Consider the following 15,294-nt stretch of genomic DNA (forward strand, 5'->3'; position numbering starts at 1 on the left):
AAGTTGCTGGGATTCACTAGTAAGGAAAGTGTCGTTGCATTCAGATCCTGCTTGTGAGCTCACAAGCTCATAGCTTAGCCACTGTGGGAACAGGATGCTAGACTAGATGGGCCACTGGACTGTATGTTATTAACTATTAAAGCAAATATGACTGTTTGTAGCAATTTTTTTAATAAAAAAAACTGCCTCCCAACACAACACACCTCCCCGGAAGCCTGAACAAAATTGGGCAATGCCATCCAGGGGGTGAAAAACACTCCATTTATGAGGAGGCCATGTGGGTGATGAAGCGAGACATTACCTTAGGTGTTTCAGAGTATATTTCTGAAGTTATGCCTCATAAATTTTAACAAGCTTCAATTGGAAAACAGCCAGCTCCCACACTGAGGCTGCACTCCCTAACCTTCGGTGACCAAAATTTTCCACTCAGTCTGCTTGCTGCTATTGCTGTACCCACCTGCCTGGTGTTTTCCAAGAGCTATGTTGTTATTATTTGCTACTGCAATCCATGCCACCGGGAAGCCGTAATTCTGCAACTGTGCAACAGGGAAACAAATCATTCTGCAACTGGAGTGCATTGCATTATGCAATGGCTACAGATTTCCTATGCTCACGAACTATGATTCCAGCCTTCTTTTTTTAAACACTGGCCTTAGAAACCCCTTGCACTGCTGCCAACCTGGAAAGTCAGAATACTCTTAGCTATTGGACCATCTAGTTCAGCATTCCAGGGTTTCCCAAACTTTTGTCTCCAGCTGTTTTTGGACTACAACTCCCATCATCCCTAGCTAGCAGGACCAGTAGTCAGGGATGATGGGGGTTGTAGTCCAGAAACAACTGGAGACCCAAGTTTCGGAAACCCTGGTCTACACTGTTTACACTGAGTGGCACCCAGTGTTGGCTGTTGCCCATTGGGAGCCCAAACAGTAAGGGGAGCCAGAGCCAATGGCAAGCTCCAGTTTTGGAGCCATCCTCCTCCCTGCTGAGTCCTACCAACAAAGGCAACAAGGAGACTAAAGAAGGAGGAGAGGAGGAGGAGGAGAGGAGGAGGAGGAGAGGAGGAGGAGGAGGAGGAGGCAACTGACAGCCAGGGCCATCTTCTGGCCAGGTTGTAAGTAGATATGTAGGCAGATGCGGGGCTGGCTAAGGGGACACTGTAGACCAGCCTCCACTGCTTTCAACATCTCTCCAGGATTTCAGGTGTTCCCTGGAGATGGTGGGTGGGGATCAAACCTGGGACCTTCTCCATGCCAAGCAGATGCTCTAACACTGAGTTCTGGCTGCACCTTCCATCTTTCCATCTCTTCTGAACCACTTCCCTAGGAGCCCTGCAGCCCATCTTGAGATCTGCTCTTCCCCCTTTTCACACTTCCGCTCATCCATTCTGTCCCATCCCCGAGAGTGCTGATTTCATCTGGTCCAGAGGGAACTGGCCAAGGTTCCCAGGGCAGCATCTTGTTAATGAATGGATGGGTTGCATCACCCTGTCCTCTCCCCTGCTGAGCAGGTTTTAGGACCAAGCTGCCTTTCCCAACCAGAGGCAATCAGGACAGAGAGCTGGGAGTGTACACCTCGCCAAGCCAAGTCGGAGAACAGGACAGACCGGAGAAGTGATTAAAAAAGGGGGGAAGACAATGAAGGCGGCCATAGAGCTCACCATCCTGATTGCCTTGTTGGCCACAGGTGGGTTGCCACCAGGGGAACTCCCTGCTGCTCCGAATAACCTTTCTTCCCCTTACACCCAAGAGAGAAGGCAGTCGTTCTGACTCCCGGCTCCCTCAGGTAGAGTAACTGAGGCTGCGTACACATCATGGACTTAAAGCATTCTCCCTTCCCCTTCCAAGAATCCTGGGAACTGTAGCTTACCTCTTCTCAGCACCCTTAACAAACTACAGTTTCCAGGATTCTTTGGGGTGGGTATGCTTTAAAAGTATGTGCAGCTTCAGAGCAACAGGGACAAGGGCTCCTGCACCTAAAACAATTGCACTGAAGACAAAATTTTGGTGGGGATTAGCTTGTCCTCTCACAGTGCTACAGAGTGGAGAAAAGCTGTCCCCCACAAAATTCCCTCTTCCATTCCAATATTAATGGTTCCACCCTTAGTAAGGGACCTTCTTTGTATCAGCGCCTTACTTACTCCTTTGCCTAATTCTCAAATAGAAATACGGCAACCCGTGGCTCCCATCCCTCCAATTTTAACCACACAGTTCCTCTCCCACATCATGTACTGGAATCCGACCAACCACAGGCTCATCTTCTAATTATCATCTACCGGTCCCTTTCTGAGCTGGAAAAAATAATGTGTATCCCTGGCTTTTAGCAGCACCCGTCATTGACCCTGTTCGCAGCATTCGATTCTACTGCTCCTTTCCTCTAGGTGGAAAGTGGACCCAAATTGGTTCTGACCCACAGTTCTTTCCCTCAAAAGCAGGTGGGGAATAGGGCCAGTTCCGGAGCTTGGTAAGGTCAGGCATTTGCCGAGGGTTGCCAAAATTAGCAAAGGGTCACTGCCCCCCATCTTCATTTGCATTCTCTCTTTTGACAAAGAGCATTCAAAATAGGTGTGTGAAAATTCTGAATTTTCACCCCTGCCTATTCCAGATATCCTATTCATTGTGCATTCAAAATTATTTGTGCTCATGAAGGTATCGACAATGTAGTTTTCCTTGCAGTTTTCAATACAGGTTGTGCCTTCAGAGTTTTCAGGGCAGACACGCAGCATGGCTTCCAAACCAGTACATGTTCCAGAACATCCTTCTGTTATCCTGAAACTCTTTATACAGTCATGCCTTGGCTCCCGAATGCCTTGGGAGTCAAATGTTCTGGCTCCCGAAGTGAGTGTTCCAGTTTCCGAACATTGTTTTGGAAGCTGAACGTCTGGCGTGGCTTCCACTATTGCTTCCGGTGTGCCTGAGCAATCAGAAAGTGCTCCTTGGTTTCCAAACTTTTCAGAAGTCAAACTGACTTCTGGAATGGATTCCATTCAGCTTCCAGGGTACGATTGTACAGTAATTGCTCTGATTTGTTTCTCCATCCCACTTTTGTTGCTCTACACCGCAAAAGCAGCCCTCCAGATAGAAATAATGCAATAATACTGGACAACTTCTAAAGCAGAATGATGTGAGGACAGGATAAATCCACCACTCATGCAACTGTTATTGTTGCATGAACGACGTGTTGCAGAACACATACAAACACACAAAAACAGACCTGGTGGAAAGAAACCCCCTGCAGGACTCCCTGCAGGTGCCTTGCCACAGAGTCACCCCCCTGCCACAAACACACACACACCAAACTTTCAGATGGTACCACCATGGAATTAAAATCCAGGATCCCTAGCTTTACCTGCTCCAATCGCTTCTCTTGCCGAATGGTTTCAGGGAGGCAACTCAGGAATCTCAGCCTGCATCCTGCCTTGCATATGAACACATCGCCGTACAACCTCAGAAACACCAACCTACCCACACAAGTCAGTGGGAAAACTTCAAGTGAAAGATAATTAACTCTTCCTCCTCCGTTCCTCCACTGCCCTGGGCTGAAATGGGCTTATTGGTCAGCTTGGTGCTTATTTAATATACATGGGTTCTTGGTTTCCACAAAGTCCATCAACACTTTTTCAGTGGGCCTTAGGCTGTAATACGAGCCCCGCATGCCAGGCAGCAAAGCCAATTTAATTCTGAGTGGACAAAGCTAGGATCATGCTGTTAAAGAACAACTTGCTTTTTATTGTTGCTCAAAGTGCCTATTCCACAGGTATTGCTTGGTTTTTTTGCTACGGTCCCATCATTCTACTAGGTACTAGTTCTAACAGCATTTTGGTGCTGTTTGGAGTGCTTCCTTCCCCTTTTTGCTTTAAAACTGAGTTGTGATTTATTTGCTGGTGCGTATTGTTCCGAACTCCTTTGTGAAACTTCTTCTATGAAGAGGAGCATATGCTTTTTTAAAATAAAAATTTAAAAGTTAATCAAATGTGGGGGGGGTTTAAAAAAAAAATATTTTAAAAACAGCCCAAACCTCACCCTCAATAAAACACAGAGAGATGAGGAAATCCTTGTTCCTTTAAAAAAAAAAAAGTGTTGTAAGGTAGGCATGTCCAGACCCCGAGAAGGCCCCTGTACATTTAAGGCAGAGGTGGGGAAACTGAGGCCTGGGTCCCAAATGTGGCACTTGAAGCACTTTCGGTCTGGCCCTCACAACACTCTCCAAACCTACCTCCCTCCCCAGCCACACCCTCGCTGTCCCTGCTTCACACCCTCTGTGAAATTGTTTTTTCTGGTTGGAATCTGTCCTTGAACTCTGATCACGCTTCTTGCTTGGCTGGAGGGAGCGGGGTGGGAGTATGTTTGTGTGTGTGCAAATCCACCTTCTATACAAAGGCATTTTTTTTTTTTTTTTACATTTACTGCTTCACCCTCTTTTGCCTCTGGCCTCACCCACCACTGGCATGTGGGTTTTTTATATTCATTTTTGCTTTTCTAAAAGCGAAGGCAAAGTATCCCAAAGAAAGGCAACCTCTTGGCTGGTTGCTGATCTGAAGAAGGGCTTTCAACAGAGGTTAGGTGCCCATCCATCAGGGATTTTTTCAGCTGCAATTCCTGCTTTTGCAGGGGCTAGATGGCCCCTGAGGTCCCTTCCAATGTTGCCCCAGGAAGGTTCCCCATCGCCAGATTTAAGGGGTGCCCAGTTCCACAGGGACATCTTATCCAAGCACTCTGATGGGGAAAGACTCCTTTGCAAAATGTCATTTCAGCTTTGCTTCCTGAAGCTCGTGGCCTGTCTTGCCACAAGTGCCTGGGGACACGTGAGAATTGCACGAACCAGCAGCAACTCTGTGGCAGCAACGAGACGCTTTGCATGGAGGAAACCCGAGCTACCTACGGTACGTGGCCTGGGGAAGAGGTTGCCAACTGACCTGGCCTGCGCATGTCCCTTGATCTGCAGCAGGGCCGTCTTACCCATAGGTGCTAGGGGTGCAGGGCACCCGGGCGCCGGGCTCTCAGGGGTGCCAGGCCAAGAGTCCAGGGCCGAGATTTGGAGTCCAGGGATTGGGAAGAGCCGACAGCCGCTGCTGAGTGGAGCAGAGCCTGTTGGAGAACCGCAGCTCTTCTGCTGCGGGTGAGCGAGGCACTGAGGCAGCCGGCCGGCTCCGCCCTCCTGCGCACCAGGGATTGGTGGACCATCGAGAGGTCTGCCCAGCGCACACTGCACACACAAGGTGCCCTGTTTCGCTCAGTCGCTGCCACTGCCGCCTTGGGCTCCTCTGTTGCTGCTGTGGCAGCTGGCCAGGCCAGCTCTGCCGTGCACATCTCACAGGCCCGCCCTAAAAAAAGGTCGACACATATGCTTAAGACGGCCCTGATCTGCAGAATGTGGTGCTTTAAAAAAAAAATGTTGCAGAGAGTTGTGCATCACCACCTGCCTGCAATGTAGTGGTCAGAGTGTGGGAGTGGGACCTGCGAGACCTGAATTCAAATCCCCACTCAGCCGTGAAGCTCACTGGGTGACCTTGAGCTAGTAGTCACCCCAAATCTCACCCTAACTAAAGTACCTCACACAGGGCTGTTGTAAGGATAATGCAGAGAAGGGGAGGAGGCATGTGCACCACCTAGAGCTCTTTGAAGAAGGCATAAATGCAATAATATACGAAATAAATCCAGCCGCTGCACAGGCACAGTGACACACTGAAAGGGTAGTAGCCCTTTGCTGTCCCAACAGGAAAAGTTGGTCATCATTCCCTCTAGATGCCCCACTCACCTTAATGAACAGGTTCATCAAGCCTGTGTTTGGGCTGTGTTTTGCCCGGTGCGTCACAATTTCTGCCCAATTTGGAATAGTCTTATCTCAGATCTCTATCACTTAAAAAAAATATATCATGTGTGACCTTGGCTGGTTAGCTTTGTCTCCAGGCAAGGAGGATCATTAGCTGCCCGTTTAAGGGCTTCCTGGCCTGGCATTTAACATTCAATTTGCTGCTTCAGAGGTTTATGTGTTTGTTTAAAGGAAGCATATGACTAAGTAGGAGAAGGCACTGCTGTAGGTTAACATCGGGCAGGAAAACAGAGGTCAGTTCTGAGAAGCCTAGAGGCCTAATTCACTACCTTTTGGAACTTTTCTCTTTGCAGAACTCAGCAGGGAGGAGGAGGATGGGTTCAAAACCAGAATCAGCTGGCTCTGCCTGCCATTGGCTCTGGCTTCACCTATTGTTGGTTTCCCTGCTGGGGTGGCACATCTTGTTTTGCAACTTACTGCTATGCATACTTATCCCTAATATAGGGTTGCCATACAGTCGTACCTCGGAAGTCGAACAGAATCCATTCCGGAAGTCCGTCCGACTTCCGAAACGTCCGACTTCCAAAGCGCAGCTTCTGATTGGCTGCAGGAAGCTCCAAAAGAACATTTGAAGACCAGAACAGTCACTTCTGGTTTTCAATCGTTCGGGAGCCGAAACATTCGACTCCCAAGGTATTTGGGAACCGAGGTATGACTGTATTTCAAAAAGCAAAAATCTGGACACAAAATGTTGTTGAGGGGTTTTTGGAGGGAAATTGCCCAAAAAGTTGTTTGGGGGAATCGCCCAAAAACAACACTTCCTGCTTCTGTTGTCAAAAAACCCAGACATTTTGCCTATTTTTGAAAATTCCCCCCGGATGGTCATTTTGCCATTGCAATCCCGGACGTGTCTGGAGGAAAATGGACGTATGGCAACCCTACCTAATATATGCCTTTTTATAAGTATTGTTTCGTTAGTATTGCAAAATTCGGATAACTGCAAATTCTGAAGGATGGCTGTGTTTCGTCTCCTTTTTTTAAAAGTGTGGATTTCATAAGCTCACATTTAAACATGAACTGAAGCAAATTCCTCCCCCCTCCCTAGTGATCAGTGGGTTACTTGTTTGTAAGCCTCATCATGCACTTTAGCTACCATCTTGCTGTGCCTTCCCTTCTCTAGGCCCCATAAGTGAGACCCTGAAGAGAGGGTGCACCACATTCCAGTACTGCCAGTCCTACTTCTCCACCCGCAGGGGCTTCATATCACGAAGCATCTACTGCTGTTCCGAAGACCTTTGCAACGATGTCCCCTACAATGGTAAGAGTCCCCAGAGTATGGTCAACCCTGAAGTGAAAATACTCAGACCTCTGCGCTCTTCAGAGACATGTGTGACACACTGGAAAAAGAGCTGGCTTGCTTACTTTCATGAGCCACTAACTATGGTCACATTCACACCATACATTTAAAGCACTATGATACTGCTCTACGCTGTCATGGCTTCCCCCAAAGAATTCTGGGAGCTGTGATTTAAAAGTGCCAAGAAGAGACCCTTGTTTCCCTCACAGAGCTACCATCATTCCCTCTTCACAGGGAACTCTGGGAACTGTAGCTCAGGGAGGGAAATAGGGGTCTCCTAACAATTCTTGGCACCCTTAACAAACTACAGCTCCCAGAATTCTGTGGAGAAGGCTTGACTGCTTAAACTGGTATCATCATGCTTTAAATTTTTGGTGTGAATGTGGCCTATCTCCTGCTCTCTATATGGGACAGTCAGTGATGTCAAATATTTATTGTTGTTATTTTGGTTTATTACCCATCCTTGATCAGGAGTCCCCAAATGGGTCACAACCATTTAAAACAACAACAGTGAAAACAGTTTGAAACAAATTCCAGTCGCAAGAGTAGGGTGGGTCCCAAATATATATATATCTGTCAAATGTCAAAGGCCAATGCAAACAGGTGTGTCCTCTGCAAATGACCAAAATATGTATAATGAAGGTGCCAGACGCACCTCTCTGGTGAGGGAATTCCACAACTCAGGGACTGCTGCAGAGAATGCCCTCTGCCAAGTCACACTCACCCCAAATTTCTGAGGGAGGTGGAACCACCAAGAGGGTCTGTGCGAAAGGAAGTGGCCTTTTAGATATTTGGGGTCTACATTGTTTTCAGGGCTTTAAACATTGGCATGGGCTCCTTGACCACCTTCTGGACTACTGCTGCCACCGAAGCTCCTGAGGGAGGTAGAACCACCAAGAGGGCCTCTTAGAATGTGGATTTTTGAGGTGCTATTTACTGATGCCTTCCACAAGCAGTGCTCGTGGGCCTCAGAATTGGTGACCCTTCTTTTTTCTTGCCTTCCCGCAGTCACGTACAGCACCGAACGCAACGGAGTGGAGTGTTACAGTTGCATCGGCAGTTTGGAGGAGTGTAATGGGACCAGCATTCCCACAGCCCACTGCAGAGGTAAAGAGAACCGCTGTGTGGAAATCTCTCGCCAGTGGCTGCCAGGTAATCTATCTGAGAGGTGTTTTTGTGCCCTTCCAATTTGTCACTTCTTTCAAAATTCAGGCCCCCACCCCACCCCTGGCACAGTTGCCCCAAAGCTATAACTGCATCTATGGTTCCCCCGCTTTGATGTCAAAAGGCATTTTGTACGTCCTCAAGCCCTGCTGGAAAAAAAAATCCATTTAAAATAATAATACGGTGGAACCTTGGTTCTCAAAAGGCTTAGTTGATGAACAAATTGGTAAGTGTTCCGGTTTTCGTACGTTTTTCGGAAGCTGAACATCCGAATGGGCTGTCAGCTATTGTTTCCGGAGCGCCTGCACCAATCAGAAGCCGCGCCTTGATTTTCGAACGTTTCAGGAGTCAAACGGACTTCCGGAACAGATTACATTCAAGAACCAAGGTTCCACTGTAATAATAATAATTACTAAACTGCTCCCATCAGTACCCCACTGTGATGCCAAAAGGCTTTGGGGGATGGACCCCAGAATTTGCCCTTTAAAAAAACAACAGTTTAAACGTTGTGTGCGTGTACGCATTTTACCAACCACTTCTGCAGATCCTCGGCTGAGGTTCTGGGATGCCAAAAGGTTTTTGTGATTCCCCGACTCCCCAGAGTGTAAAGAAAAGAAAATGAAAGAAAAGCCACACTCACTTTGCACTTTGGTATGTTGGCCCTGCCCACCTTGGCATGGGGGCAGCAGGCCCCAGCCCTTGACCCCAAAAATGATTAGCCAGCCCTGATAGAAACAGAGGTGTATCTGCTGAAGAACCCCTGCTGGTTTTTGTGGCAGAAGCCATGTGTGCATTGCAAAAGATCTCAGGTTGGATTCTAGAGTGCACTCTCAGTTCATGTGGGGCAATGGCCTGGCCTCTCCAATGTCCCGTGAGAACTGGCAGTGTGCTGGTGGTGCCTGGTGCCCATTGGAACTGGAGGAGCAGAGGGAGAGGAGACCAATGGAAAGTGGAGCCAGAGCTATTGAGCGATGGAGGCATCCTCTGCCTGGTTGTACGTAAGTGCACATTGTACTGCAAGAGAAGATCAAGGAGTCCTACATGGTTGTCTACTCACTGCGAACGCATTGAGCTCCTCTGTAGTGTGCTTGGCATACAGAATAGTCCAGCCCTTCGCTCAAATACATTCCCCAACAGCCATTGGCAAGGATCTTTGACACCCTCCTCTGTTTCTACAGGAACAGGTCTGGTGGAGCCCATCATCAAAGGCTGTGGGAATTACCCCAAGGAGGAAACACTCTTGGCATACAGCATAGGAGGCAAAATCAGCTACGTGGCCATTCGTGTCTGTGAAGGTTCCAGGTGCAACAACAGCTCTTTCAAAGGTAACTGTGGATTGCAGGTTTCTTGGGATGACCCAAATTGGAGCGGCAAGAGTCCCGAGACAATTTCGACTCAAATGTGCATGCCAAAATTAAAATAAAACTTTGGGTGCTTTGTGTTTAAAATTTCATCCCCACTGAGGACTTTATAACCAAAACTTGAAAATTGCAAAAACTCAGAATTCCGGTTTTTTAAAATATATCTGGATTGCATAGATGTTTTTTTTAAGTCCTTTTGGCTCACATGTTCCCCCCCCCCCATATAAAAATATACCACCCACAAAAAGCAGCATTATTAGGCAGTAAATATCTGTGAACAAGACTGGGCAATATTTATTATTATATTTAATAATAATACATTTATATCCCACAAGGGCCAGAAAACTGGGGGGGGGGGCAAAGCAGTTCCCCCAAATGTGGGTTAACTACCCTCCTACAAGTAAGCACACAGGCAATAACCCAACACAATAGCTTTCGCTCTCTTCCCCCCCCCCCCCCAGCATCTCTGATCCTGGAAATAGTATATGGTCATCCCTGAATAATAGCCATGAATTTGTCCAATCTTTTTTAAAGTCCTGCATTACATCAAAGCTCCTCTACTCTCACTGTCTCTGTATGACTGTGTCAGAAATGGAATCCAGGAATTTCTGATTCCAAATTTTGTCCCACATGTCATTCTGGCCTCAAAAAATGCAAATAGCAGCTTTGGGGAGATGAGGTTTGTGTTGGGGCTGGAAGAGAAAGAGTTAAACTCCTCATTCCTGCAGTCCAGAAGCTGCTCAGCTCTCCTAACAGCTGCTATTTGCAGAACAAACAAACAGAATCATGGTAACTGTCACACCTAATTTGGCCCTTACTGAAAAAGACTTTTGTCTCCTACCTTTCAGAGTTTTCTGTGAGGGAACTCAATGGACTGGTGTGTTACAGCTGCCTAGATACAGGAAATGATGAATGCAGCGCAGGGAATATGCAACTCATGAACTGCGTGGGAAACATGGACCATTGCATGAATGTCATAGGTAAGAGATGGTGCAAGATTTATGGCAAAAGATGGATGGAGGCTTTTGAGTAGGCGGAGCCTCCTTAGGTGGTAGTAATGATTATTATCTTACCATTCTAAAGTGCCTAACATTTTCTAAGTGTTGTACCTATACTAAAAGATAGGGCTGTCCCTGCCCACAGGCACACAATCTGATAGGCATGATATGAAAGGAAAAGGGAATGGGGAGGGTAAAGGAAAGCAAGCACCAGAGCAGGTGTGCCTTCACTCACCAGTGGATTGGGCCAGGTTGGTTTCCTCTTTGTTGTGATCCTAAAATACCTTCTTAGGTCCAACTCACATGTACCAATCACGGTACTAGCCAAGGTAAGTTCTCGTTCCTAAGGCCTACAGATGGCTTACTTGCAGCACTGGAAAGCCCAAATGGTTTAAGAACCCAAAGCATACATGCACACCAATTAATACACAGCATGATAATAAATGGCCTCAGCCCAGTATACCTGAAGGAGCGTCTCCACCCCCATCGCTCAGCCCGGACACTGAGGTCCAGCTCCGAGGGCCTTCTGGTGGTTCCCTCACTGCGAGAAGTGAGGTTACAGAGAACCAGGAAGACGGCCTTGTCGGTAGTGGCACCCACCCTGTGGAATGCCCTCCCATCAGATGTCAAGGGAATAAACAACTATCTGACTTTTAGAAGACATCTGAAGGCAGCCCTGTATCAGGAAGTTTTTTATGTTTTATGTTTTATCGTGTTGTTAATATTCTGTTGGAAGCCACCCAGAGCGGCTGGGGAAACCCAGCCAGATGGGCAGGGTATAAATAATAAATTATGATGATGTTGATGATCCTACAGCCAGGGCCGGTCCAAGACATTTTGGCACCTGAAGCAAACCACAAAATGGTACCCCCCACACACACCCTGCCCAGGGAAGAAGTGTGAGTGAAGATCTACATCAGGAGCAATCGGGGAGACAAATCAGCCTTATTCAGTGCGGGATGTGGGAGTCAAAGAGTTTCACAGCAGGGAAAGGGGCCCATTCTGAATCATGCCAGGCAGGTGCAGAGCCCAGGAGAGCCCATAGGGCAGCCAGGAGACATTCCCAGCTCTATCTGAAGATGTCAGAGACTGAACCTGAGACCTTCTGCATGCAAAGCAGATATGGCCCTTCCTCAGAGTCCTGTCACATTCTGGCCCTTTCAGCTTCTGGTTACAGGAAACTGAGTAAGTTGATTTGCACCAAACACAAGGAATGCATGATTAGGATTCAGATGAAGGATGGATGAGAAATTTGATTCAGGATGCATTTAAAGCCGAATCAATCAAATTTGCACTTTCTGAAACAATACGCAAACCGAAACACAGCGATCCTACAAAATTCACACTTCTCTGAATTTTTCAATGCAGTTCTCCAATCAAGCAATGTTCATAGGAATACATATATTAGGGGAGAGTGTGCATCGAAATGAAGCTATAAAATGCATTGGATACAAAAATGCATTAGATTGTAGGGAATCGCTTGCCCAAAATGTGTCACATTAGTCAAAAGTGCCTGGAATGATGTCTTTGTTAGGAGAAATTTGCCCTGAAATGCTGGTGAATTTCTGTGTGTGTGTGTGTGTGTGTGTGTGTGTGTGTGTTTGCAGCAGAAATGCGACGAACTGAATTTAAGATTGGGGAAATGAGTAATGGAGAGAAATGAAATTGACCAATACTCCTGTCCCTACTCATATGATCTGATCCCTTGTCTTGGGAAGATATGCAACTCCCTTCCCTCCTCTCCTCTCTTCCAACGCAGATTACGTCCGCGGTGCCACCCTCCGAGCTGGCTGCGCCAACCAGCAGCTCTGCCAGGATACGGTCTTCTATGGAACACTGCTGCCCAAGCTTCCCGTCAGCTACATGACCTGCTGCCAGGGCCCCTTCTGCAACGGAGGGCTGGGCCAGGGTGGAAGGAGAGGTGAGGGCATCCTCTTTGCCCTGCTGGCAGCCTCATTGCTCATAGCCCTGAACTGAACCGCAAATGCCTTCTTCACCTGTCTGCCCCTGTGATGGGATGGTGAGCTGCTTGTGCGTAAAATCCTGATCCCTCAGAGTTTGGCTAAGTTCCCAAACCTCTGTCTGTGATGGAGCTCCTTAAGCATGGCTCCATCAATCGCTCGTTGAATCGGACAGTGGGCGTTTACGGAACTTCTTCCAGCATAAAAGCTCCTTAACGGAAACACGTCTTCTGGACTCTCGGCGTGACAGTTTCCGCCGAGGAGTGGGTGTTCCTACGGGAGGTCCTGAAACCCCCCCACTGTTCTCGCTTGAAGTATCTCTGAGCTCTCCCTCCAACTCACTTTCCCTTGGAACTCCACTTCTCCCCCTGCTGGTCCCCTCCTCCGCTGAGTGGTCTCTCTCACCCTCCATGAGCCCTTTCACCTCCTTCGTCTCAGATGACAGTTCCCTGACATCCACCTCCCCTCCAGGGCCCCCTTCACCCCCTTCCCTCCCCTCCTCTGCGGGAGGCGAGGGAGCAAAACCCCTGAAGGAACCTCCCTCATCTTCCGAAGTTTCGAACACTTCCCTCCACCTTTTGCTGTTCCCGGTTTCCAAGTACTCCTCCTCCTCGGAGTCGGTACCTCCTTCCAACTCCGATTCCCTGAATCCCTCCAGTTCCTCCTCATCGTCGGTGGTGCCAAAGTACTCCCTCCGGAACCTCGCTACTGGCTGAGGTTTCCTGGGGAACCTTTGGTGGAACGTTTCGATCAAGACCTCGTCATGGACCTCCTCTGCCTTCACCCAGGTGTTTTCTGACTCTGGTTCCCCTTCCCACGCGACCAAATACTCCACCTGATTCCCCTTCCACCTGGAGTCGATGATTTCTGCCACATAGTTGCGGCTTTCCCTTTCTTCTATGGCTGGCCCCCGTGCGGATACCCCTTCACCTTCCCCCCTGTATGGTGACAGTAATGACCTGTGGAATACTGGGTGCAGTTTCATGTGGTTCGGTAACCGGAGTCTGAAAGCCACTGGGTTGATCTGTTGGATGACCTCAAATGGTCCCAATCTTTTGGGTCTCAATTTCTTGCAACCCCCCTTGTACGGCAACCCTTGGGTTGATAGCCAGACCCGACTCCCCACCCTAATTGTTTCACCTTCCCTTCTGCTCTTGTCTGCCTGCCTCTTATATTCTTCTTTGGCCCTTTCTAAGTTGTGTTGGAGTTGACGATGGATCGCTTCCATTTCTTCTACAAAAAGTTCAGCGGCCGGAACACTCCATCTCTCTCCTCCTTCCCCTGGAAACGCCCTGGGGTGGCACCCATAATTAGCCAAAAATGGGCTCATCCCGGTGGACACATTCTCTGCATTATTGTAAGCAAATTCCGCTAGTGCCAACTTTTCGACCCAATCGTTTTCTCTGTCATTGACATAGCACCTCAGGTATTGTTGAAGGATACCGTTTGCCCTCTCCGCCTGCCCATTGGTCTCAGGGTGCCTGGCAGTCGAAAAGTTGACCTCTACGTGCAACAAGCTCATAAGCTTCCTCCAGAATCTGGACGTGAACTGTTTCCCTCTGTCGGACACCAACCTCAAGGGGGCGCCATGCAGCCTAAAAATATGTTCTACAAACAATTTCGCTGTCTCTTCCGCCGTGACTGCATGTGAGCAAGCTACAAAGTGACCCATCTTAGTTAACTGGTCTACTACGACTAGTATGGCGGTTTTCCCCTGGGATTTGGGCAGATCAGTCATAAAATCTATCGACACCGCCTCCCACGGTCGTTCTGGTGTGGGTAACGGTTCTAATAAACCCGCTGGTGCCCGCCTTTCTCCTTTGGCTCTCTGGCATTGGTCACACCTTCTCACATACTCCCGTACATCCTCCCTCACCTTGGGCCACCAAAACTCCCTGGTCACCAACCACATGGTCTTGTGTTGCCCAAAATGCCCCGCTGTGGGATTGTCGTGCAACTGTTTGAGTACTCTCCCCCTCAATTCCCCTTCGGGTATATATAGTGCCCCTTTGTAATACAATGCCCCGTTTCTTTCTTCAAAACCTCCGGGGTCTTCTCCCTCTCTCCTTAAACCTCTGAGCTTATCCTGGGCGTACTCATCATTTACCGTCCCCTCTACCAGTTCTCTTTGCCCCACCCAGGCCGCACCACACACCCAGTGGTCCTCTGGGATAATATGTCTCTCTTCTGGCGCTCCCTCCCCCTCCAAATATTCAGGTTTGCGAGAGAGAGCGTCCGCTCTGATGTTTTCTGGACCTGGCACGTAGCAGATTTCAAAATGGAATTTGGAGAACTCCTGGGCCCATCTCACTTGTCGCTGGTTGAGCACTCGTGCTGTTCTCCAATACTCCAAATTCTTGTGGTCCGTACACACTTGCACCTTATGCTGTGCGCCAATTAGTAAGTGTCTCCATCTCCGGAACGCTTCGTGAATGGCGAGTAGTTCTCGGTCATATACCGTGTAGTTCCTCTCGGATTTGTTCAGCTTACGCGAAAGGAAGGCACACGGTCTCCATTCCGACTTATTGCTCCCTGGCTGAAGCAGTACTGCCCCCACCGCCCGGTCTGAGGCATCAGTTTCCACTCTCATGGGTTTTTGTAAATCCACATGCAGGAGCTGTTCTTCCGAAGCGAATGCCTTTTTCAATTCCTCAAAAGCGTGCTCCGCCTCTGCCGTCCAAACG

The 15,294-nt window shown here is 48.4% G+C and overlaps 2 protein-coding genes across 6 annotated transcripts in view; one reads left to right on the forward strand and one right to left on the reverse strand.

The window, feature by feature from the left end:
- Positions 1–15,294, reverse strand: part of LOC310768873 (urokinase plasminogen activator surface receptor-like) — a 39,972-nt gene that overhangs the window by 15,675 nt on the left and 9,003 nt on the right. Inside the window, exon 1 of one of the 5 annotated variants that reach the window (XM_083627755.1) lies at positions 3,346–3,433. The exons of 3 other annotated variants lie outside the window; for them this stretch is intronic. The gene's annotated coding sequence lies outside the window, so the exon portion shown is untranslated. Of the gene's footprint in view, positions 1–457; positions 510–3,345; positions 3,434–15,294 lie in introns of those variants that run through there. One more of the 5 variants, XM_083627757.1, reaches the window with a different exon arrangement.
- LOC310768898 (urokinase plasminogen activator surface receptor-like) lies at positions 553–12,651 on the forward strand. Its single transcript, XM_083627799.1, has 7 exons — positions 553–1,683; positions 4,751–4,879; positions 6,950–7,087; positions 8,135–8,278; positions 9,469–9,615; positions 10,500–10,631; positions 12,409–12,651. The coding sequence occupies exons 1-7, from the start codon at positions 1,635–1,637 to the stop codon at positions 12,624–12,626; spliced, it is 957 nt and encodes a 318-aa protein (XP_083483925.1). The 5' UTR covers positions 553–1,634; the 3' UTR covers positions 12,627–12,651.

The sequence above is a fragment of the Podarcis filfolensis genome (assembly GCF_964270895.1).
Source record: "Podarcis filfolensis genome assembly, chromosome: 8".
Taxonomy (NCBI): domain Eukaryota; kingdom Metazoa; phylum Chordata; class Lepidosauria; order Squamata; family Lacertidae; genus Podarcis; species Podarcis filfolensis.

What these genes read in the sequence shown, in the direction of transcription:
- LOC310768898 (XM_083627799.1), top strand. Translation starts at nt 1,635, where the DNA reads ATGAAGGCGGCCATAGAGCTCACCATCCTGATTGCCTTGTTGGCCACA. An exon ending in CAACGATGTCCCCTACAATG is followed by an intron (nt 7,088 to 8,134) that starts GTAAGAGTCCCC and finishes GCCTTCCCGCAG; the next exon opens with TCACGTACAGCACCGAACGC. An exon ending in CTCTCGCCAGTGGCTGCCAG is followed by an intron (nt 8,279 to 9,468) that starts GTAATCTATCTG and finishes CTGTTTCTACAG; the next exon opens with GAACAGGTCTGGTGGAGCCC.